Source organism: Passer domesticus, chromosome 7, assembly GCF_036417665.1.
Source record: "Passer domesticus isolate bPasDom1 chromosome 7, bPasDom1.hap1, whole genome shotgun sequence".
Lineage (NCBI taxonomy): Eukaryota > Metazoa > Chordata > Aves > Passeriformes > Passeridae > Passer > Passer domesticus.
In genome coordinates, this window is record NC_087480.1 from 19160354 (window position 1) to 19184933 (window position 24580).

Genomic DNA, 24580 nt, shown 5'->3' on the forward strand with positions numbered 1-24580 from the left:
AGTGCATCTGCTGACTGCTGGCTGCCCGAGAGCATTGCAGAGCTCCAAGAGCAGCCAGGGAGCTCACCAGTGACGTCCTGAGGAGGGGACAGAGGGGCAGAGCCCTGCCTGGGCACAGGACATGGGGCAGGCCCATGGGAGGCAGCAGCTGCTCCCCTGGCCACAGATTCCCAGGCAGCAGCATCCTATCAGCACATATTTAAGGATTTCAAGTATTTCAGGTACTTGCAAGGATTTTCATTGCTGCCAAGGAGCACACAGTGGTCAGAGCTTGGACTGAGGCCATGTAAGGAGATGGCACAAGATGCCAAAACAAATACTGGCTCTGTTGGTGAAGCCCAGCATCAATCCTGAGCAATTTCTCCAGTGGAGGCAGAGTGTCAGGAAAAGAAACACCCTAAACCATCCCCACCAGTGCACAGCCAGAGGCGGTGATGTGCTGGAGGATGAACCAGAAGAAGGACACACATTGAAGTCCTCTCCAGGCAGCTGTGGCCACCCTCACCCCTGCACCCCCAGCACCTCCAGCCCTGCAGAGGCGGAGGAGCTGGGCAGGATGAATGGCACAGGAAGAACGTTTTCAGCAGAGGAGAGCTTCCATCCATGGCCAAAATCACTTTGGACTCTTATTTAAAAGGAAAAAGTGTTCTGGCAAACTGCTAGGCTTTCTCAAAAGGACTTGCCTGGCTGGCACAGGCTGGATCAGGGAGGAATATTCCAGGGTTTTAATTTCTCTGCCCAGGTTTTATTGCATGCAAACATACATGGTCCCTGCTTTTGAAGGTTTCCAATTTGCTAATTGAGACATTTCCTCATGGAAAAAGAATGTCCTGGACTACAGACAGGGCTGCTGGCGCAGCTCTGCACACTGGGGAAGCCTAGGTGAGGATGATGAGATGGGAGATGGGCAGGCAAAGCAAGCCTCCCCAGGCCCCACTTGGCAGCAATAACCCAAAGCCAAACCTGGTGGCTGGAATATGAAGAAGAAACACCCAGGACATCCCATCCCATTCCTCATACCATCATGGGTGTTTAGTCACAGCACTGGGCACCTCACACCAAGTTCAGGAAAGTCTGGAGACAGGGAGGTGGGAAACCAGCCCAAGGAACTGGACATCTAGGAAGATTTCTTTCCAGGCACCAGTTTGTTTAAAAACAACGAGGAAAAAATTATCTGGTCTGCACAAAAAAACCCCCAGTGTTCTGTGTTTTTGCTGGAGCACTGAAGTATTCCTTCTGCCCTCAAAATACATGAGAGCAGAGAGAGTGGCTTTGTTCTGAACATGAACAGGTCAAAGATCCCAGAAAAGCACTTTTGGGGCAGAACAGGCCTGGAACATGAAGGGAGAAAGGCCAGAGGAACCAGCAGCTTAGAAAGGCATAAGCAGGGTTCTAATGGGAACATGAGTGCTGCCACAGTCACGCCTCACCAGCATGACCTCAGACGGGACTTGCAGTATGTTTTTGTCATTTAAAAAAAAGGGAATGAAAAGTGTTGTGCAGGCTTATTCAGAATTCATGGGGGGTGGAGAAGGAATTCAAACTTCATATAGGTCAAACATCATCCACACAGGTTCACATCACATTCAGTTCAACCTCAGTTCCTACACAAAGACTGAGCTTCAGAGCACTCTGGAGGAATCCTGTATCCTTACCTTCAGCTTCTCGAAGCGATCGCTGAGCGATGCCACTTGGTGGTCGCGGTGGCGGCCCACCAGTTTACATAAGGCACAGATGAGCTGGTCATCAGCGACACAGTACATGTTCACCTTCTCGTTCTCGTGCTCCAGGCACGTCAGTCCACGGAAGTGCGTGTCGGGCACGGGCTCCACCAGCCGGTGGCTGGTGAAGGGCTTCTTGTTGGGGTGGGTGGCCCGCAGACAGCGGTCGCAGTAGGACACCTCGCAGGTGATGCAGGTCTTGACGGCGTCGCGGGGCGGATCCTGCTCGCAGAACTGGCAGGCGATCCTCTCGCCGGCCACGGACATGGTAGGGCTGTTGCGATAGGTCCTCTCGCGGCGGCTCTCGCTGGGGGAGTTGGGGCCGCTCAGAGACGCCTTCTGGAAGCGGTCGATGATGTTCTGCAGGGTCACATTCCTCTTGAGGCCCTCCAGGCCCCGGTGGTTGAGGGAGATGACATAGCGGCAGGTCGGGCACTGGAAGGCGGTGATGGGCTCGATGGACTCGCTGGAGGAGCAGCTGGACACCAGAATGCGGTGGGCACAGCTGAAGCAGAGGCTGTGGGCACAGGGCAGCAGGAGGGGGTCCTCGAATAACTCCAGACAGATTGGGCAGGTCAATTCTGACTCCAGTGTTTCCATCTTTAGTTAACACAATCCTGATTCAGCATCAAAAACCAGGGAAGGTGGTCAGGAACCTGCAAGGAAGGAGAGCAGAGATGTGGGACTACTGCTCCACTCCTCCAGCAGCAGGTGCCTGGGGGCGTTGGACACATCACCCACGCAACACCCTGACACCCTTTGCATTCTGATGCTGTCAGCTCCAGCCCTGCCAGGCCCCTGCAAGCACAGGCTGGAGCTATCTCACCCCACATGGAGCAGAGCCTGGAGTCACAGCGGGACAGGACCCGTATGGAGGGGATGGGAGAGGAGGAGCAGCAGCTCCTCTCACCCCTTCCAGCCCAGCCAGGGCAGGACCTGGACCATAAGGCTGGAGACAAAACCAGGAGAAACCACATGATTTCATGTTTGTGTTAGTGTGTGCTGCCAAGACCGGGGCGTGGCTGTGCTGGCGTTCCGTGCAGAAGGGCTGCTCTGTATGGCAGAGATAAACCTCTTAACATCCCCTCCAGCAGCTCCAGGCCTGCTCCTGGTGAAGGAGAAAAGGCAAATCATGTAGTGGAAACTCTGAGCAGAGCAGGTTGGGAGCTCTTAACATCCCATCCTGCTCCCTGCTTTTCCTGGCCATTGCATTTTGGAGCAGGGTGGGGAGGGCACAGCAGCGAAATTATAGTTGGCAAAATTCCACTACTGGCTGTCCTCCGCTGCACTCCACAACAGCCAGGGATACCTAAATCAACTCCAGCTGAAGGCAAACAAGCTGTATTTTTAGCTCCCTTCCCTTGCATGAGGCTGGAAAACAGCTCCCAGCAGGCAACTCAACCTGCTGCTCCCAACTCTGGTTTGCAGAGCACCAGGAGCTGCACCTCAAGTGCTACCCACCCTCTAGCAGCATCCCAGCACGTGCCCAAACAGTCATGCAGTGATGTGGAACCAGATCCAGCCTCTCCTTTCTCACCCAGCACCCAGTGCACAAGGGGTATCTCCCGATTTCCTCAGCCACAGCAAGGCAGGATCTGAGTGATGCCCACTGTGGTGTCCCTCATTGCGGATGTAAGGAGAGCCCTGTTCAGTCACAGCCACAGGGACCCCTCACCCTGGCACTGCTGCAGGAACTGACCCTGTGGGAAGTAACATGGTGCCCAGCCCAGCCTTCTTTTCACCCCAGGAACACCCTGGTGTGGTACACAGGTTCTGCTTGGGGAGAAGACAAAAAACCCTTCCCTGTGAGCGTGGGCAGGCCCTGGCACAGGTTGCCCAGAGAAGCTGTGGCTGCCCCTGGATCCCTGGCAGTGTTCTAGGCCAGGTTGGAGGGCACTTGAAGCAACCTGACATAGTGGAAAGTGTCCCTGCCCATGACAGGGAATTGGACGAGCTTTAAGATCCTTCCAACCCAAATCAGAATGGGATTCTGTGAAAAAGGGCTGTAACCAAAGTGCAGGGGGATGACCCAGCAGCAGGAAAGGGTCTGGCTGCTGGAAGCACCGATCTGCTGCTAGCTACCTGCAAATGGAAAATTGCACAGGTGCCACACTGGGACATGCCTACCCCATCCCACTGAGCACATGAGTTCCATCACCCCCATCCCACCACACCATCTCTTCCCCATTGTCTGCAATAGGATATGCAAGTGCCTGGAAGAAACCCTGAGCTCTTCCCTGCACCAGCTCAAGGGGCTTATAAAATAAATCCCTTGGATATTTTCATATGTTCATGCTGAAGCAGCTCTTGCTGGCCAAATGCAGCCCTGTACATACATACACACATTTAAAATTATTTTTCTTTTTCCCAAGAGAGACAGTGGAGAAGTCACTGGATCCAAACAAGCAGAGAAGCACAAGGGCTCCCAGCAGCTTCCTCTGCACAACCCACGGAGGGTTTCTGAAGGCTCGGAGCTGCCGCAGCCATGGGAAAGCAGTGGGGAGGAAGCGCTCCTGGCCCGGTGCCTGCTGGCTGCTCGGACTGTCCTGGATCCAGTGGGCTCCCCACGCTGCAGGCCTGGCAGGATGAGGCATCCCAACACACCCCCAGTGCTCCGGGCACCTCCCAGCACTTGGGCTGGCAAACCTCCCACACTGGTCCCTCCCTGTGCCAGAGCTGCAGACACAGAGGCTGCCTGGCCCCAAGAGCCCCACACCCTGCTGTGTGAGCCCAGCTGGGGGGCACAGCCCCTCCTGCCTCCCCACATCACTCACAGCTTCTCTCTGGTCAGCAAACACAAAGACGACAAAAAAAAAAAAAAAAAAAAAAAGAAAGAAAAAAGACAAGAACGGGATTTGTTTCATAGCCTGACTAAGACTGGGAAAATAATTTAAAAATCATGATTGGTGTGAGAGGCTCCCCAACACCTTGCCAGAGCCAGCTGTCCCACAGAGCAGCATCTCACACTCCCATATCCAACTTCAGGCTTCACATGCAGCTCCATTGCTATCCAAGGGAAAACAATGCAAAAAGTTTAAACAGCCTTTAGTTTTGTAACTGAGGGACGTTTGTACATTAATCTTGTTTTCCTTGCTGAGACAAGAGCTTTTACCTGTGACATATCCAAGAGGAGCCTCAGGCTGGGACAGAAGCAGGAGCCCTCTCAGAGGTGTGGAGGAGGCACAGGAGTCTGCTCAAAGGCAGTACAGCAGCAGGGACAGGAGCACACCTGGAGGTGCTGGTGCCCTGCAGGAGGTGAAGGAGCCCCCTCGGAGGAGGGAGAGGAGCCCTGCTCCAAGATGCTACACCTGGCAAAGCAGCCATGCTGCCATCAGAGCCTTTCATGCCTCTCACTTTGATGTTCTCTTTGATGTCCAGGACTGACACAGCTCAAGGAATAGTTGATTAGATTAAAATCTGCTTTCTTTAGAGTCATTAACTCCCTAAAAATAAAAGTTATAAAATACTAACAACTGTTTATAGACAGCCCTGTGTCCTCTGTGCCCAAGAGTCAGAGGCCCTGTCCATGCTGGCCTCTAATGAAAACGTGCAGCACCAGCAGGTTAACAACACATGACATCCAACCAAACATTCTTCTGTGTTGATCTGAGCTTTGCACAAAACTGAGGGAAAAGGGGGTGGGAAATCAATGACTAACAGAAGAGGTAGGCAAGGCCAGCAAACCCCCGGGGGGGCAGAGCTGAGGATGGTACAGGGCCAGTGCAGAGCCAGTGCCAGGTCCTCTGGGACACAGTGACCACTGCTTTTACTTCCAGCCCAGATGGTCTCCAAACCCTTGTGCCAGCCTGGAGCAGCAGGAGCGTGGTGAGGGTGCACTGGTTACCCTTGGCAGTTACACCAAGAGTTCTTGGATACAAAGGTTCCCCCACCTCTTCTCCAAATTATTATTTTCGCAATATCAAAGCACTTCATAACTGCCTGAACTTCACGGGTTTGACAGCAGAGATGCAGAAGTCTGGCACCAAGGGAAGAAGGAAGGAGAGACATGGAAGGAGGGATGCTGCCCACATCACCCCATCCATACCTGGGAGGGGACATCCTGCTGTACATCACCTGAGGCCACAGGCAGCCAACCCAAAATGCACGCTTTCCCCTCAAACAGCATCCATTTTTACCCATGTTTTCCAAGTCCACATAAAATTCCCTCTGGTCTCTCCCAGCACCAACCCAGGGCAGAATTTGGCCAGTCTTCAGAGTCCCACACCAGGCTATCCAGATGTGTTCAGACAAATGTTAATTCTGCAGGCTGGTATTTTCCACACCAAATATGATTATTTATTTCCCCTTCCCCTTTTTATCCCTCTTTTTTTCTTAACTTCCCCTCCCCCTCAAAAAAGCTCCAGCAGAGATTGCTCAGCCCCTTCCAAGAATGAGGCTTTAGAAAAGCTATGCTGCTCCACCCGTGCATTAACGAAAAAAGTAATAAAATATGGCAACCCTTTCCTTAATTGGCACAGTGACAGCAGGATACAAAATCTGGGCAGCAGTTGTCTCCATCCTTTTTGTTGTCCTCGGGAAAATTAGTTCAAAACTGGATCGGTGTTGAGGGGAGGACAGAACAGCCCGTGCAGCAGCCATATCTCGTCCGTCTCATTCCTGAGGAGCCCAGCGCAGCCCCCACGGCAGCAGGGACCCGTTCTGCAGCTCGAGGGGCAGATGTCCCCCCTCCATTTCCCCAGCTCTGTCAATGACAGAGCCAGCCTGCCAGCTCAGCCTTCCCAACCAACTTGCCTGAATCTGCCCTTGGGATGGGCCTGTCCAGGAGAAACAGGGTCCTAGGAGGGAACACAGCCCCAGCTGCAAAATCAGCAACAGCTTCTGACCTAAGGAAGGCACCCCAGAGAGAGGGGAGGCCTTCAGGCTCCTCCAGCCAATTCACATCCACCGTTACTTATTTTTTCTGTGCTTTATTTCCATCAGCTGTGCATATTTAGCACCAAATTTAAAGCTCAAAGCTGCAGCCAGCATGCAACATCCCTCAGCCAGGCCAGCACAGAGAACCCCTTGGCCACATCATCTCCTCTACTCCTTCCTCCCAGAACACCTGAACATATCAAACAGAACTTGGTCTTTCCTCCCACCACTCCCACCATAGTAAGTCCACAGATTTGTCTGAAGCTTTCTGAAAATCCCAATGATCTGTCTCCCAGCTGCCCTCCCCAATCACTTTATTGCCATACTAGAAAAAGAACACAGCCTGCTGCAGTTAAACTGGATTCCCCCTATAAAAGCCTGCATTGCTGTCCCTAATCCATCAAACTGAAACAGCATTTCCATACCATCTTTAATTATTCTCCCAGCCAATTTGCTTAGTACTACAGCAAGGTTGCTCCACATAATTTCCACTGCTCTCCCTGTATCTCTTAAATGAAAGACAGAGCCAGGAGGCTGGGTTCCCATGCAGCAGTTCACTTCAATGAGAGACCCCTGTGTGCTGGCAGTTCAGTTGCTTCACTCTTAAACCCTCCAGAAGAGCCACCAGAGCCCAGCAGGCATTGGCCATTTGTGCTCTTTAACTCTTCCATTTGCACAGCACTTTATTCCCTCTGGGAATTTCACCTTCATCGTGAAAGGCAGCTTCACCGATGGGATGAGACCATTTTGCTCCATCACAAAATCTCCTTACTCCTGAATGTCTCCTGTCAAGCTCCAAGGTTGGGAAGGGCTGTCTTGGGTTTCCTGCACGGGACAAGGATGCTCCAGCTAAAGCCTACAAGGTCTCCACCTCATTGACCTCCATGATGTCAGAGAGCCAAGCACCAAACAAAGATTCTTTGCTTGATCTCCAGTGATATCCTGCTACAAGGGAAAATTTTTCCTCTTTTTCTACAAAGAGTGCCCAGGAAGGTGACAGCTCCTGGAGTGCTCCCACAGGACCTCAGCACAGCATGTGTCCACCAAGGGCTCCCAGGGGCCCTTGAGCTGCAGGGAGGATCAGGAAGGATCCCTGCAGTTTGCTCCCTGGCTCCTGCAGCCATAAGGCAAAAATCATGCCATGTGGATTCCTCATCAGCTGGAGGGGTTTGAAAACACCCCAGGCAGCAATGGCACACACTGCTCTCTGGGACATTATCGGGCAATTCCCACTGACACCATGTGGGAACCTTTCCCTGCCATCTTCATCAGTGGCCTGGGGGTTGACAGGACACAAAAGGCCCAGGACACCTCTCCAGCCCCTCCACTGTGGCAGGTCCCTGGAGCACAGCACAGCTGCTTCCAATTCCTGGGGAAGACAGCAGCAGCCAGTCTCAGGCTCTGGTAGGTCACAATCCATGGCAGCCCTCTTTCCCACACACTGCATATGTCCGTCCGTCCATCCATCCATCCCCCTGGAATGAAACCCACAGTCCCTGCCTCTCTGCCAGCAGCTGCCCCCACAGCTCAGGGGCTGAAACCTCAGCTGAAGCTAGGGGTCACAGTGATGCCGAGGGCTGGAAGGGAGGGGCCGTGGCACTGCCAGGGACAGCTGCAGGCGCGTGGCTTATAGCAGGAGCTGACCCAACTTCCCAAGGCCATTGCAAAAGTGAGTGACCCCCTTCCAGCCTGGCCCTTGAGAAAAGCAGCTGGGGACTGGGCATGCCACCAAAGTGGCACATCTAGCACCCGCACAGCCCTGCCACCCCCCCGTAAATCGTCCCTCCCCTCCTGCCACAGGACTCCATTGCTCCCCTCCCTTACCTCTCCTGCAGCTCTGTGCTCTCCTGCCACCCTGCTCTGCCAGCCTCTCCAGTTGATGCTGTGCAGCAGGTGAGCAGACCTAGCAGCTTCTGAAAACAGCCCCACTCCCAGCTGGCTCCTGCCAGACCACACATGGCAGCAGCCTTTTGATCTGAGCCTTTCTCCAGGCACACCCTGTGGCTCCGCATCCTTCCCCTCTTCCCCAGCCACTGCCTGCAATGCGGCTCCAGCCCAGCCTCATCCCTACCACAGCCACCAGCCCCTAGCCCAGCAAGGATGAGGGAGGGCATAGCTGCAGTGGCAGCTGGTGCTCTGGAATAACCTCTGGGCTCCAGAGCAAGTCACAGCTCTTATCCCCCAGATGGACGCTGCAGAGATCATCCAGCTCGGCACAGAGGTCTGCCTTGCTGAGGAGGAGTGCACTGCAAGGAAAACCCCTTGGTCTCTCCAGAGGCTGGAGCAGCAGCAGCCAGCTCCTGTGCTCACAGCCCCAGTGCTGTACTAGGGGACCAGCATCCCTCAGGGTCTGCACCCCACGAGGCACAGCAGGGTTATCCCCACTCCTGTGCTTCCTGAAGGACACCAAGTACAGGATACTGGCACAACTCACCCACAGAGGAACAGAGGTCAAAGAGGTACAGAGACATTACCACAGTGAAGGCAAGGCTGGGCTCATGGCAAAGCCCACCATGGGAAACAGCTGGGAAACGCAGACTCAGACCTGGGAAGGTACCGGTGCTGCATGGCCACAGCGAGGGGCCAGTGCACACCAGCAAGGAGCTGGCCCCACACCAGTGCTCTCCAGGGCCCCTCCTGCTGTGCAAAAGTCAAAGTTCTGCTGCAGGGATGTTTTCTGGGGGATGGAATAACAACAGATCCTCAACCAATGAAGGGGGGTTCCCCCTGCACAGCACAGTCCCACCCCAGCAAAGGCACAGAGCCCAGGAGGGGCATCCCACCATGGTGCCCCCAACCTGTTCTGGGCACTGCCCTTCTGCACCACCTGACTCATGGCAAGGGAGAAAACTGAATGGGGCCAAGGGAGCAAGAAGGGCTCCAGAGGGGACAGGAGCTGCTCTCGGAACCAAAGGCTCTGTCACGTCCCTGCTGGCCCAGGGTTGCCGTGTGTGCTGATGGAGCTCCGAGGAGCACATGCAACCCCGGCACCACACCAGCCGCCAGCCCACGGGAACACACAGTGCCGATGCCATCGGTTCAGTCCCATATTGCTGCTCAGTGCGGCAGCAGGAAGGCAGCAGTTCCGACCCCTGGCAGACCCCGGCCTCCCTGCATGGAGGCTGTGCAGTCAGCCCGGAGCCTTGTCGCTGTCCCGACCCAGCGTGCCCTCCAACCTCCCCGCCCCAAAGCGACAGACCGGCAGCACTTCCCAGAGATACCACAGGGCCGGGAAATCAAGGGCCATTGTGCTGCTCTGTGCACGGTTAAATATATCTGCACAGCTCCTTGGGCTGCATTCCTGGGAGGCTGAAAGGATAAACAACGCTTCCTGCAGGAACTGGAGACAATGGGGGGATAATTAGTGCTAATGCCCAGTGCAGAAACAAAGCAGGTAGCAGATATTTTGGGCTTTTCCACCCTCCTCCTTCCCTCTGCCCCTCACTCTGCAATGCTGAGGAAGAGGCACTCAGACTGGCATAACTGCACTCCCGGACCAGCTAAAAGAGATTAATGATTTAAAAGGAGGAAAGCTGCCGCTGTCGAGGGTTCAGCGTGGGGCTTCACCATTCCAGGCTTCCAGGCGCACGAGCACAATTCTCGGAGAGACGTTTCTCCCAGAGCCAGCCCAGCTCAAGCTGGGCCCATACACGAGGGTCCCAGCAGAGGAGGTCTGGAGATGGAGCTCGCAGCCATGCCCCGCTTCCAGCACAGCACAGCCAGCGATGCCAGCGCTGCTCCGGGTCAGCCACGCTCCGGCATCGCTGCAGGAAGGGACCCACGGGACCCCCACGCTTCCCTCCACAGCCAGCCGGGATCTGCTCTTCCTAGTTACCTCCTCTTCATGACAGTGAAGGCCCAACTAGGGCTTGTTTTCAAACTACAGCAATTTTTAATCCTTTTTCCTACCCCAGTCCCTTGGGAGTGCTCCACAGGCCAGCCACATTTCCCAGTCCTCCTCCCGACGCTGCCGAATGACAGCGACCCAGTGCTCCCTGGACACTCTTCCAGCGCATTACACAGGTCATTTAAAGCCTTTCAAGACAAAATGCTCCCACGCCCTGAGGTGACTCAAAGCCATTAGCATCTCTTTGGGGAGGCCTCTCCACTGCTGCACAGGAGCACTTTTGCCCGTCATCTCAAAATAAAATACATTTATAAACGAAAAAGCACCAATTCCCCTTGGCTCAGCCTCCCCCTGCAATATCCCCTGTCAAGGGGCTGGATCTCTAGAGAGGAGGAGGAGGCTCCAGCACACAGAACGGGCAGGTATGGCAGAACCACTGACTGTCCCCATGTCCCACGGTCTGCTCTGAATGTCACCGACACCCACAGTGGTGTCCTTCACACTTTATGAAGCACATCAAAGGACGCTCCACCAGCAATACCTACCTCACTGCATCCTCTGGGACCAGCCCCAGGCTCACTCCCCCAGCCACCCGGGAGCAGTTTCCTTAGCCAAGGGCACCAGCAGCCGTGCCACTGCAGGACATGGATTCCCATGGCTCATGCCAGGATGGGGACTAACTGCTGAAGGCAGGCACGGAGCTCACAGAGCCAGGGGAGAACCATGCAGCTCACCTCATCACCCCATGGATCAGCCTGTGGCAATGGACCAGGGAACAACCCTGAACCCAGCACAGGCTGCATCCCAGAGCACACTAAACCGAAGTCCATTATCCCCACCCCAGCTGGGTGGAGGACTTGGACTATGCTGGTTGCCTCCATCACCCCTGTTCCTGGCCAGCTTGCCTCCACCACACTGCATCTCTCCAAAGTTCTCTTCCCTGCTCTGAGGGGCAGCCAAGGTAATTTTGGCAGCATGCAGGAGCTGTGGATCTGCCCGCCATCCCTTTCAGCTCTGCTCAGCTGCAATTCAGGACATGAAGCAGGTAACTACAAAGGTAATTTCCTCCTTCCATCCCTGCTCCCTCCCTGTGGGCTGCCGGAGGGAGGCAGAGGCTTCTGGCTGGTGACAAGAGGCAGGGCACAGACAATACCTGCTCTCACACACTTATAAGTTCTTTAATGATCTGAAAGGAGCACAAAACGTTCAGAATTTTGCATTTGTCATGATCACAGATGATTCCAGAGCCTCCCTGGGGGTTTGACACACCAAGGTGCCTCCAAGAGCACTTGACACTCCCTGATTCCCCATGGGAAATGGCTGTGGCTCCACAGGCAGGCAAAGCACACACCTGCTGAGGAATGACACAAATTCCTGGACGCAAATTCCTGTGGTGCTGGAGGGAGCACAGCACTCTGCAGGGTCACTCCAGGACTGACCACAATGGTGGCCAGAGGCTTAGGAAAGTACTGAGAGGAGCAACAGAGTAAAAAAAAAAAAATCCACCTTAAAAAAATTAATAGTATGTGTACAGATATATATTCAGTCTGGCAGGCCCACGGTCTGCCTCATCCAAGTGCTGGAGCACTGAGCAGCACCACAGCCAGCAGTGCCAGCATCACAGTGTCACAGTGGGTCCCAACATCAGCACAACAGTGTGGGTGCCAGCCTGAGCCAGTACAGCACCCAGCCAAAACCCCAGCCTGCTCCTTAGAGAAGTGTTGAGCCATGGTCACCATGCAGATCAAACTCTCCCCACATTCCTCCCCCCAGGAGGCCCAGGGGGCAGTGAAAGAGAGCTGCTGCCCACAGCCCCACGCCCTGAGCTCAAAGGCTGGTGCTACTGCCCCAGCCCACCCCTGCTCTGGGTTATTGACCATCCTTGAGACCACCTTTCCCTGCCTCACTGCATTCAGTCCTGTTATACAACCAGGTTTGTGGTGTTCTTTGAGAATCATCCACAAAATGCATTTAAGCTGCTCTGTGTCTCTTTGAAAAAGAAAGCTAATTTATTCCTCAATATTGCTGCTGTGGTGTCAGAGGATGCCGCAGGCTGCACCTTGGACAGCTGACACATTGTCACCTCCTCTGTGCCCCACAGAACCCCACTCCAGCCAGGCCTCTGCCTCCTGCCTGAATGCAATTTTTCCCCTTCCGTCAACCAACTCAAAATTGGGTTTCTGTAGTAGTTGATTTCCTGCATCTGCAAAACGAGAAAGAGACTGAGCGATTCATTTCTCTCTGAGACACAAATCTCAGTTATAAACACAATAATGACATTCTGCAGAGGCATGGAGCCCTTTCATTTTGGAATCCCACAGAAAGTGTGCGAAGCTGGGGGATCCCTGACACAGCTGGCACACAGACCTGCTGTATGTGTTCCTGCACGGATGCAGCGTGAGTCCCTTGGATCTGCCCTCAGAGTCTCAGTGATGCAGCAAGTTTCCACCTATTTATCACACTGGCTTTTCACAAGCCCGTGGGTTTTCCTTCTCTAGCAGCATCACCAGATAGTGAGATCTGTAAAATACAGTTTTGAGACCTGAGAGCTTGCAGCATCCAACTGCAACATCTGTAAAAAAATCTCAGAAAAATCAAAAACTCTTAACTCCTCCAAACAAACAAAAACCCCCCACAACTCTCCCCTCCTCTCTCTCTCCCACATTTCCCTTCAGTCACTCTACTGCGAGTGAAAAACTCGGAAGCTGTTTAACCCACACAGTGACAGCAACATCTCCATTCATTCACAGGCTGCTCTGGCCGAGATTCCATTCCAACCGGATCCCATCCGCACCCTTTTCCTGTCCAAGGGCGGAAATCCCATGGGAAATGCCCAAAAGGAAGCAAAATAGATTCCACCACCCAGCCGGGAAGACCTGGTGGCGGCGTTGGGCTCCTGCAGCAGCTCCTCACTGGGACCTCCCAGGCAGCCTCCCCTTCAGTAAAAAACTGTTTCCATCAAAATCACCACAAGCCTTTTCCACTTCGATTTAAGAGACTCCCCTGATTCAGCACAGTCCAAAATGCTCCTGGACCATGCCAGGGCAGCCCTGGCTGAGGTGGGAGCAGACACAGAACACACCGGGCTTTCCCACACACCTGGGCAATGGGGGACCTGATGGCACTTGCAGTGGGGCAGTGTTCCCTCCCCAGTCTCAGGCTCTGGGAGCAGTCACTGGTGTAGCACCAGGGGAGATTTGGGACAGCCCACATCCCCTGTGAGCAAACGCACAGAAGGGACATAATTTAGGGGGAGGGAAAGGGGGACAGGGACATGATATTTATGTTGGACATCAGGAAATGTTTTTTCACCCAGCAAGTGACTGAAAACTGGGACAGTCCCCTCAGTGAAGTGGTGATGACCCCTGGGGCTGCCAGAGCTCATAAAGCACTCGACAACGCTTTCAGGCAGATGATGAGATTCTTGGGGTGTCTGTGCAGGGCCAGGAATTTGATTTACTGATCCTGATGGGTCCCTTCCAACTTAGCCTATTCTATGATTCCATGAGAGGGATCACAGCAGCACTAAAACACAGGAAACCCCCCAGCAGAGAGATGTCCCCTGCCCTCCTGGCACCCAGGGCACTTCAGGTTTGTTTGCTGGGGGAGGAAGCCAAGCCCACAGTGACACAGAGATCAATGAGCTGCATGGAGGCTGACTGGCACCACAGAGCTGAGACTGCATGAAAAGAAGATAAAAAGTGGTCTAGCCTGAGCAGCCCACCAGCATCCCAGATTTTTGTCACCCAGCCCATTCCCATACTGGAGCAGGCCTGGGGGCCAGCAACCCACTCCTGTCCTTGCTGTGTTAAAAGGCATTACTGGGGGCTGGGGGCTGCCTTCCCCACAGCAGTGAGCTGGCAGCCCCCGAAAACAAGGGCAAAGATGTCCCCATCCTGGCCACAGGACCCACCTGAGCCCAGGGCAAGTGGCCAGAGCAAGGCAGAGAGATGGACTGCCAGCAAGCACAACTGGCTGTTTCCTGAGAAAGGGCAGCACATCCAGAGGCATAAAAAGGGCAGTTCTGCCACTGGCCATGCTCTCTGGGCCAGGGGCTGGGACAAAGACAGGGAAAGGGCAGATGCTGAAGCCACCACATCCTGCCAGCATCGGCAGGGCCCCACCGCTGGCACTCCAAAAGCCAGGGCTGCAGCATGTCCAGCTCTGCCCCGCATTCTCCCAAGGATGACACAGCCACAGGCTCCGGGCTCAGCACCATGCCCCTGCCTGCACCCAAGGATGAGAGGCACATCCAGGGCCGCTGGCACGAAGATCCAAGCCAGTGTTTCCAGCACTGTGTAGGAACACACGCAGGCGCCCAAGATCCAAAGGGTGAGATGTTCTCTGCACACCACTGGAGCCCCCCACCCTCGCACAGCACAAGGCGCCTTTCAGAGCCACACAGAGACACCATTCTCCTGCTGGTGACCTCCTTGCCCTGACATTTTTGGGACCCAGGCTCCACAGCAGCGAGTGACGGCGCTGGAAGCAGCAGCCCAAGGCTGGTCATCAGCATGCCCACAAGGGTGCTCGCTGCTCAGAGGGCTGCCAGGGCTGCCCGTTCGCACAAGATGAGGTACAGCCAGGCATTCATTAGGCTGCAACACACACTCACTTTCCAGGCAAAGAACACTAAAAACAAGGGAAAGCAGCAACACAGGCTCCAGCCTCCCCAAGGCTTTGTCCCTCTCCAGAAGTGAGCTCAGGGGAGCAGCCACAGACCCTCTCACCCCAGTGTGGGGAGCACCAGCCTCAGAGGGGTTCCAAGCAGGCTAAGGTGGATTTGTTACAGAAGGCATTTATAATTGACAGCAGCAACTCCTTCCAGAGGAACAAAATAATCACACTGCTCATCAGCTTCCTTTAATGAACCAGCTGTGCAGCCTGCAGAGACAGCTCTGGTTCTAGCATCTCTGATGGGACAGCCTAGGTCTCTCCAGTGACCAGCCTTTGGGATGCACCAACCCCTTAAAGCCAGGGGTTGACCCAAGAGCTAAAAGGCTCAAGGTGCCCCTCCCTACTATAGAAGTCCCAGCCAACAGTTCAGAAACCCATAGAGAGCCCAGGGGAGTTGCAGCGTGGGTTTGGAAACACCTATCCATCCCTGGAGGGGAGCAGGAGGCAACATAATCCTGGCTTTTAAAGTAAGTAATTTATCAATTTCACATAGTCTCAGGGCCAATCCCACTCTGCTCACAAACTGGCACACACACTGACAGACACCCCTGAGCCCTGCCTGTATCTCAGAGGCCAGCACAGCTCACCCGGTGCACGCTTTGCAAGGCAGGGATTTATCTCCCACTGCAGCTCCATTTCTTTTGCAAAGCAGCACTTCCAAGCCAGGCAGGACGTGGGCCGTGCACAGGCACGGCCTCCCAGCCACCATGGAGGCTGCACAGGGCACAGACCCAGCTCGGATCGCAGCAGCCGGCACATCCAGGGTTCTGTAGCCACCTGTCTGAACTGAGACAGCTGCTGCTGTCGCTGGCATCAATTCACCCGTCCTCCTTGTACTGCTATTGCACTTACTGTATTTTCCCAGGAGCATCCTTGGGGAACATCCCCTTGGTGTGAGAGTATTCCAGCACTGCTGCCTGGGCCAGCCTCCCTCCTTCCCTCCCTCTGTACTGTGGCCGGTTTTACTACCCCTAGGTCAGGGGCACAAGCCAAGCCTTGAGTCTGCTCCTCGATGGTGAAATGCAGCAGGGACAACCTCAGCACCGAGCCCATGACACCCGGGGGAGTGGAGGCAGCTCTGCACAGCCCCTCCAGCACAGATCAAGGGTCACAGCCTGCTGCAGCCAGGGTACAGGAGGGAAGGGCACTGCAGAAGGGTCTGGGAGCAGCTCGAGCCCATACTCAGTGCCTCCCCGGCAGGCCCACAGGTCGGTGGCACCCCCCGATTTGCCAGACGCTGCCTGATGATGCCCCCCTGCCACTTGGGAGCCAACAGTGCCCTGTGCTCCGCCAGGCACCGCTGCCAGCTCCCACCCGGCTGCGGCAGCTCCTCCGGCAGAGCCGGTCTCCTTGAAGCTGCCTTCTGACAACAAAAGCTGAGCCGAAACCTCCGGGCTGGCTGGGGAGACCTGGGCGGCAGCCAGGAAGGGCAGGAGCCATTAACGCCGGCGTGTCCGGACTTGAGGGAATGACGAGCAAGCAGAGCCATCTGCCCTCGCCGGAAACTCCGCAGACCGCGGGGCAGAACGGCCCTTCACGGCACTTCAGCCCTCGCCAGCTGTGCTCCAGCCCTGGCCAGCTGTGCACATAGGGGCAATAAACCTGCGGTTGGGATGTTTTTCGAGGCAAAACAGGAAAATAAAGCGCGAGAAAGAGGTGACACTTGAGCACGTCTTCCAGCAGCTGCAGAGATCCTGGGCGCAAGCAAACACTCTCCGCTGCCACCAGTGACACCCCAAAGTGCGGGCAGCAGCCCGGAAACGTCTCCCGGCCCCCAGTGCCCTGGGGGACAGCGCTGGCAGACCTCCCATGTCTGTGGCCGTGTCCCTCCTCTGCGGCTTCCGAAGCGCCGCTCACGGAGCCCGCTACGATAAACTTCCATGGCGCTGGAGTTCATCAGGGTCCAGCCGCGCCGGGGGAAGGGGCGTGGGGGGCCCAGCAGGATCAGGGCAGCACCGGCCCCGCGCCGGCTCTGCGGCACCACAAACCGCCGGGAGCTGGCACGGGGCTGGGCGGCGAGAGGGGATACGACAGTCTCCAGCGTAAAACCCGGGGCGAGAGGGAACGGCGGGGGCACGACGAGGGGCGCGCGGGATCCCTGAAGCCGCGGGCGGGGAGCCGGTGAGTCGGCATCCGCTCCGCCGCTAACGCACGCCGCTCCCCAGCACGACGGCTCTCGGCGAACCGGGTGAACGGGAAGGCCGCGGGAAGCCCCGAGCGGGGACAGGCCACCAGGGTCTCCCCGCCAAGCGGCGGAAGGTGACGGAGCCGGCTGGCAGACGCACTCCGCAACGCGGAGAGGCAATCGGGAGCGGGGGGAAGCCGGCAACGGCTCCCGGGAAGGGCGGTAGTCCCCCGCCCCGGCACTTGCTGCAAACCCGCGGGAAAGGCCGCGCTGGGGCCCCGACGGCCGGTTCGGTGCTTCCTCCCGCCCCGGTACCTACCAGTGGGTCGCGACATTCCCTCCCCGACCCGGTGCCGCCTCCCGCCCCGATGCCGGTACGTACCGGCGGCCCGCGGGAGCCCCCCCGGCCCGCCCCGGTGACCCGCCCGCCCCGGTGCCGCCGGTACGTACCGGCGGCCCACGGGAGCCTCCCTGCCGCTGCCCGGGCATCTTGGAGGCGCGGGGACACGGCGGCGGCGCGCGCGCGGGGCGGGGCCAGAGGGAGCGCGCGGCCCCGCCCCTCGCTCTTGGTCCCGCCCCGCCGCAGGTGAGGCCGCGGCAGCGGCGCCGGGAGCGCGCCCAGGCCCGGCGGGAGCGCGCGGGGCGGGGGGACAGCGCGTGTTCCGTGCGCCGGGGACACTGTGCGCTCGCTTGGCGCGGGGACAAGTGCACGTTCCCCTGGGGTGGGGGGCACTCGGTGTTCCTGTGGGTTTCGGGGCAATGTGGGTCCTTATGGGGCGGGGGGCAGCGTGTGTCCCCTGGGATGGGGGACACCGTGTGCTTCTGTGGGGTGGGGGGCAGTGTGTGTCCCTATGACATGTGGGGAGCTGTGTGTTCCCATGCCATGGATGGCACTGTATGTCCGTGTGTTTATGGTGAGACGTGGTACCTTGGCAGCGGGACTTTCAACACGTTTAATTTTTTTCAAAGTGAAAAATGAATTGAATGGGGTTTTCACCACCTGGTTCAGCATCACAAAGTCCCACCCAGTGTCCTCCTTACAGCAAACCAGCTCTGGGTGAGGTTGGATTGTTACGTGCAAAGTGCACATATATATGTATCCACAGCAATAACATCAAAGGGAAACATGGGAGGGGAAACCCAGAACTGTAATTTATTCCTTGGTAATACGGGGACATGTGGCACAGCTTATTTATATTTGAAGGCTGCCCAGAGTGTAAAATGAGCCGTCTTTTAAAAATAAACCTGAGGAAAAATACATCCAGGCTCCTGGTGCATCTGAAGGTGAGGCCGGGAAGCTGCCGGCAGGTGCTGGAGGAGGCGCTGTGAGCGGGACCGGCAGGCGCCTCCCCTGTGCCCTGAGCGCCATCACCACTGCACACACACAGACAGGGACCCTGTTGGCCCCGGCGGGCACTGAGCACACGGCAGCTGTCCTGCTGTGGCTCTCCAGTGAGACGGGACACGTGCAAGGCCGCTGAGCAGCCAAGGCTGCCTCCAGCACCGTTCTCACCTGGCTCACTGTGCAGAGGCATCACAAATGCTTGCTTCCAGCAGGGTCTGACAGCAGTGGAGTTAATATGCACCATGTTGTTTGCATTAAACCCCATTTCTGCTTTTCTAGCAGTGAAAGCACAGCACAAGCAGCTGTGGCCGAATCACAGAATCTAGAACTGTCCTGGGACCAGCAGAGCAATGTGAGTTGAGTGAACAGACTGACCAGAGCCTCCTCCTCTGACCCTTGGACTGGCAGGAAATTAAAGCTACTTTTTCCAAATTCAGAGCCACCCGTAGCCCACAGCAGAGAGCCAGGGGTGGGTTCAGGCTCTGAGCAGAGCCAGAGCCCGTGGCTGGGCAACAGCAGAGATGTGCAGCCCCCAAACATGGCACATTAGGCTGCAGGGAACTGAGACCAGTGATGGTGAGCAGATGGCTGGAGGTCACAACAAAGTCCCACCACCGAGGGTCACAGAGTGACAACCTGACTGCCCAGCACTCGCTGCAGCGCTGGAGTGGAGATACCAGCGGCAGCTCAGCCCTGATCTCTGACAGCCTCAGCCTCCTTCCCACAGCAGCCAGGGACACAAAGCCACAAAGCCCAGATGGTGGCACTGTGCAGTGGTGGCCAGCTCCGTAGTGTGCCCATATCCCTCCAGCTCCCAGTTCTAGTGCCAGCCTCACTGCAGAATGAGCAGGGCCAGGGAACAGCTGCAGGGGTGGCACAGCAGAGATTAGCCTCAGTGTCTCCTCTGCACACTGGGAACCAGTTCGTGGGGCTGGAGCAGCTGCTGGGATGCCCCAGTGGAGATCAGCCCCTGTGCCTCCTCTGCTCTGCAGGATCTGGCTGTTGCTGGCACTCCCTGGCTGAGGGGCTGTGCTGGATGTGCACAGCTGTGGCAGCTGTCTCTGAACAGACCCAATGCCAAGGCCCAGAGTGGGCTGGGACCCACCAGACCATAGCTCAGAGACACAGTATGTTTAAGTCCCTCAGACAGTTTTCCTCATGGATCACTGCAGATGCCAGCCTTCCTCGAGGCCTGGTGGGTGCTGGATTAGCTGGGATCCTGCATTTATCGGCAGAGGTGGCAGAGGTGACCTTGGGCAAATCTTTACAGTTACTGTGGTGTTGTGTCTGTGCATGTACTCAAAACACAGAAGGGGTAGGTTTCAAATGGCACTTTAATGAGCTGCAGGGCAGCAGAATGATAGAGCTCCTCACACTGATGTGCTGAGTAGTTCAGGGTTGGGAGATCGTCTTCATCTGCCCACAAAGGCGTGTTGTTGTCAGAGTGGCACATGCTCAGCAGCCCTTCTAGGACCTGTGTGTTTTGAATAGGGACCATCTCAGTTTCTGCATCACACGGCTCTGAGTGTCTTGCTTGGAGTCGGGGAATTGAGATTTTCCCGCCCAAGGCTGGTCTGCACTCACATCCACATTGCACAGACAGGAATGGAAACACTTGAGTTGTGCCGTGTGCCTGAGATGCTGACTGAATAAATAACATGAGGTTATAAAGCAGGATTCCCCCTCAAAAATTTGTTCTTCCAGTGGAAAGCACAGAGGCAAAAAATCCTTTTAATTTCTGCATCCCTCTTCCCACTCCTTCTGAAGAGCAGGCAGGCAGTGTGGAGATGATCAGGGCTGGATTGATGAATCCCACCAGAAGAATTTCTTCTCGATTCTTTTCTACATGTTGATGATTTCATTTCCCCAGTTCTCATTAGAAACCTCCTTTATCCCCAGTTCTTCCCCAAAGGCATTCTGCTCTCGCTCCCTCCTGCCGCGAAGGGAGCAGCAGAGCAGGGATAGAAGTGGATGCTGTGCACCACCTCATGTTGAGGCCTGGAATTTCAGAGCCTGATACCAGCTCCAGCTCTCTCCCATGGTGAGGGAGGTGGAGTACTCATCTGCCCCGGAATTTACTCTGCTGGATAACAGCGATGCCTCATCCTCACACAAGGGCTCAGTGGCAGTGTTAAGACCTTTGTTAAGGCCCCGTGGTCTGACAGACCTCCCAAAGCCCCAGCAGCTAGATGAGCTGTTCCACAGGCTCTGAGGGCTGATTTCTGAACAGGAAAGTCTGTTTTCCCAAGTCCATCAGTTTTCTGCATTCAAACCAAGCCTGGATACTCCCTAATCCAGTCCAGCTCTTTCAGAAGGGTCGCAGGATTTTGTGTCACCCTGTTTGTGAGAAATCCCCTGCTCTGCCTTCCCTCCCCAGGACCTCTCAAGAGGGAAAGGAGGCAGGCTGTGATAGATGGGAACTATCCAGACAGGTTTCCAGTCATCTCCTGCGCATCTCTTACTGCCAATGCCATTTGCCCTCTCCCATGCCCAGCTCAGCAGCAGATTTGCACGCAAAGACCTGTTGTGCCAAGGAAAAGTCTCCTGAATCCCTCAGGTCAGGCTGAGGGACATACAGAGGGATGACATGCTGCCTGTACTTTTCCCTAGCATCCTTGGGCTGTGGGTCCCCACTGTCACATATTCATGTCGGAAAAACATGCACGATACTTGCGGAGCTCAGGGGTCAGTGTAACACACCTGTAATTCTGCATTCTGCACAACATCCCATGTGCAAAGCCAGCTGTGGTGGCCTGCCCGTGCATGGCAAAGGGGCCCAAGCCTATCCAGCCTGCACCCAAGTGTCGTGGCGGGCAGAGGTGGTGGAGTGCCGCGACCTTCCTGGAGAAGTGTCTTTAAAAAGACGTCCTGGGTGCACAGGCAGGTCCTGCTCTCGCCCAGTGGTTTCAGCCACAAGCGACGCAGAAGGAAGGGACAGAGTCTTCCTGTAGGGCTCCACAGAGGGCCTTTATTGAGCCCTTACCGCAGAGGTGTCCAGGCGCCAAGAACTCACTCAGGAAGAGAGAGCAGAGGTTTCTGTAGGGATAGCAAGGGGTGGGGCAGAGCATCAGAATGAACAATGAGGGCACAGGAGCAGAACTAAGGGGAAGGGCCAATGGGATACATGGAATCAACATACAACAACAATGCATTCTGGAGGAAGCTTTTTTCCCTCACCATGACCAGAGGTTGTTGCTTAAGGATTGTCCCTCCAGGGGAGTGGGGCAAGCTTTTTCCCAGCTGGTTTACTGGCCTCCATACCCAATAACACAATTTTGACCGCTAAACAATCAATTGAGTAGGAAATAAAACAAGAAGGAAGTGCAGAAGTTACTCCCAAGGTCACGCACTGCAGAGCGCAGCACTGCACTCAGTAGGACATGCACTGCAAGGAGCAGGGCAGCGTTGCTGCAGTGTTCCCCATGAACTTGATTTCAGGCTGCTGGACCTGCTCAATGGAGCATGCAAGGGGAATACTGGCTCTCAAAGCACAGAGATTTCTAATGTGGTTTTATGAGAATTTCTCCTTCCTCTGATATACTTCCAAAGTTGCATTTGAGAATGTCTCTTTGTACACACACATCCCTGTGATAGCACAAAGGGAAAAGGAGGTTGCACACATCTGCATTCACCAGGTCCTAGCCAAGGATGGCTCCGGCTGCTGTCATGGGGTCCCACAGTCACCACATTGGCTTGGGAAATGCTGCAGGTAACCCCTGTGCTGTGCAGAAGAGAGGCCAGCTCTCAGCAGGAAAACCAGCCTTCCTCAACCCCAGCCAGCTCCTGACATCACCAGAGCTGTCCTGACTGACCATGCTGCAAGGAGCATTGCCCCTCCCCAGCTCACAGCTCACAGCTCACACACACTCAGGGCAGCCCTTCCATGTTCACATGAACCTTCCACTTTCTTTGAGCCTCACACACTGACACGTAACAGGTATAGTTTTTTCAGCCCAGCATTAGGATATCTTAGCAATTAAACAAAGCAAATATGCATTTAGTAAGACCTAGGTCAGGCTTATAACCAGAAAAAAGCAATATGCTCACTCCAGAGCACTCAAAATTTCCTCAACAGTCATCATCTGCATCAAAGGATAACAAAGACTTTCCAAAAAGGAAAAATGTGCTCTTGCAGCTTATATATTCCCCTACCCCCTTGCCTGCAGCACCGAGCAAGTGATTCCTCCTCCCTGTTCACACTTCATCAGCTGGAAGTCGAGAGAATAAATGAATGCTGAACTTGAGGGAATTTAAGGAGAGACAAATGACAGCAGATTCTCCCTTGGGGCTCACAGTAGCACCTCTGGGTAGGAGCACGTGCTGGGCAGGGAACTGGGAAGACAGGACTGAGGTTTGCCAGAGCACGATCCCTGTTTTGGCTGAGCAGGTGCCCATCCCTATGTGTGGGGCACATGAGGCTGTCCTGAACCCGCTGCCCACCCTCAGTAAATAACTCATGTTCCTAAACAGCACTGTCTTTGTTCCTAAGGCAGAGAAGGGAGCAAAAGGCTCATTGAGGGCATTTACTGAATCAGGTTGTGAAACAGAGGCTGCGTGGTCCCAGACATCACCGTGGTCTGGCTGCCCACAGTCTCTCCCCAGAGGTGGCACAGGCAGAGCAGCTGCCAAGGCACAGGTGTGGGGCTGGCGAGACTGCAGCGGGTGAAGCTCAGATGTTTATCTGGGCAACAGGAGCAGACAGGCCTCCTGGAAGCAGCTAACCTTAGGAACGGCTGAAACCCAGGGAGAGAGCTGGACGCAGCCCTGGTTAGGGAGTTGGTTTCTCTCCAGCCAGGAGAGAGGCCAAGAGCTTTTAGGCAGCCTGGAGAGTGGAGCTTGCCTCACTGTGTCCCACTGTGGCAGCCAGTCAGATGAGACTGAGGCAGGCCGTGCGGAATAGAACAGAATGCAAATCAGAGCGAGAGAAGCTCATCTCAAGAATACCCTGATATGCTGCTGTTCAGTGAGAGGAGGTGGGAGAGCAACTGGTGCTGAAAGCACAGCAAGTGAGGCTGCATGAGGTGACAGGGACACTGATGGATGTGCCTGAGTCTGGCAGGAGAAGACCCTACCCATGAATATGGTTGCCACCTCACGACAGGTTGTCAGCCCTCAGGTCCACATGCGAGGCTCAGTGAAGCCTCCCTGAGCTCCAGCCCCTTTTCTCTGCACCCCTCCCCCAGCCAGCTGTGACTCCCCGGTGTCAGGAGAGGAATTCCCTGTGGAACAGGTCCAACAGGGTGCATTGCCTGCTGCTCTGCTCCTCCCTCGGCAGGCGTGGGGCTCGGGAGCAGAGTCGTGTGTGCTGGCTCCAAATTAAAGCGATGTTCAGGCTTGATGGGAAATTGAAGTCTGGGGGAGGAAAAAGAGGAGGTGGAGGATGGAACCATGCACATGTGTACACATACACTGTTTTGCCCCCTCCATTGCTGCTGGGGCTGATGAAGAGAAGGGACATTGCATATGGGAGCTAAAACCATGTAGAGAAACTGAAAAGCTGTGGTAAGGCTTCAAAATTTCAGCTGCTTCCCATAGCAGAGGCCATGGTGACACCAGTCCAGCCCATGAAAACTTGCATGGGGAGCTGACTCTGAGTGGGAAAAGCTTCTTTCACCTAACACAGGTCTGGCTGGGAGTATCACCCAGCAGTTCAGAGGGGAAACACAATTCACTCAGCTCATTAGGAGGGTGATTAGTTACTCAAACCATTTACTGAGGATTGTGGTGGGATCTCCACCACCAGCTCTGAACACCCACCAGCCTGTGCTTCATTCCCAGAGAGATAGGACCCAGAGCTGAGCTGATCAGTGTGGTGAGCTGTCTGGTCATCCCAGCTGCCCCCACTCTCTGGGGATGGTCCATTCAGCTGACATGGCAAAACAAAAATATTGTTCTTTTGGATGGAGATAAAAGGTAAATCTTCACATCTAACGGCTCAGAAGTGTTGTTATGGAGGTGGTTTATCTCCTTGTTTTCCAGAGAGGCTCCTG

General features: G+C 55.3%; 1 protein-coding gene across 3 annotated transcripts in view; it reads right to left on the reverse strand.

The window, feature by feature from the left end:
• MID2 (midline 2) overlaps nt 1-17830 on the reverse strand; it is a 63282-nt gene extending 45452 nt beyond the window's left edge. For 2 of the 3 annotated variants that reach the window (XM_064427360.1, XM_064427358.1), the window contains exons 1-2: nt 17696-17830; nt 1656-2377 (exon numbers count right to left, since the gene is read on the reverse strand). In XM_064427360.1, coding sequence (XP_064283430.1) covers nt 1656-2321 — 666 coding nt within the window. In that variant the 5' untranslated portion in view covers nt 2322-2377; nt 17696-17830. Of the gene's footprint in view, nt 1-1655; nt 2378-17564; nt 17602-17695 lie in introns of those variants that run through there. The other variant, XM_064427359.1, reaches the window with a different exon arrangement.
• Between the last annotated feature and the right edge of the window lie 6750 nt (nt 17831-24580).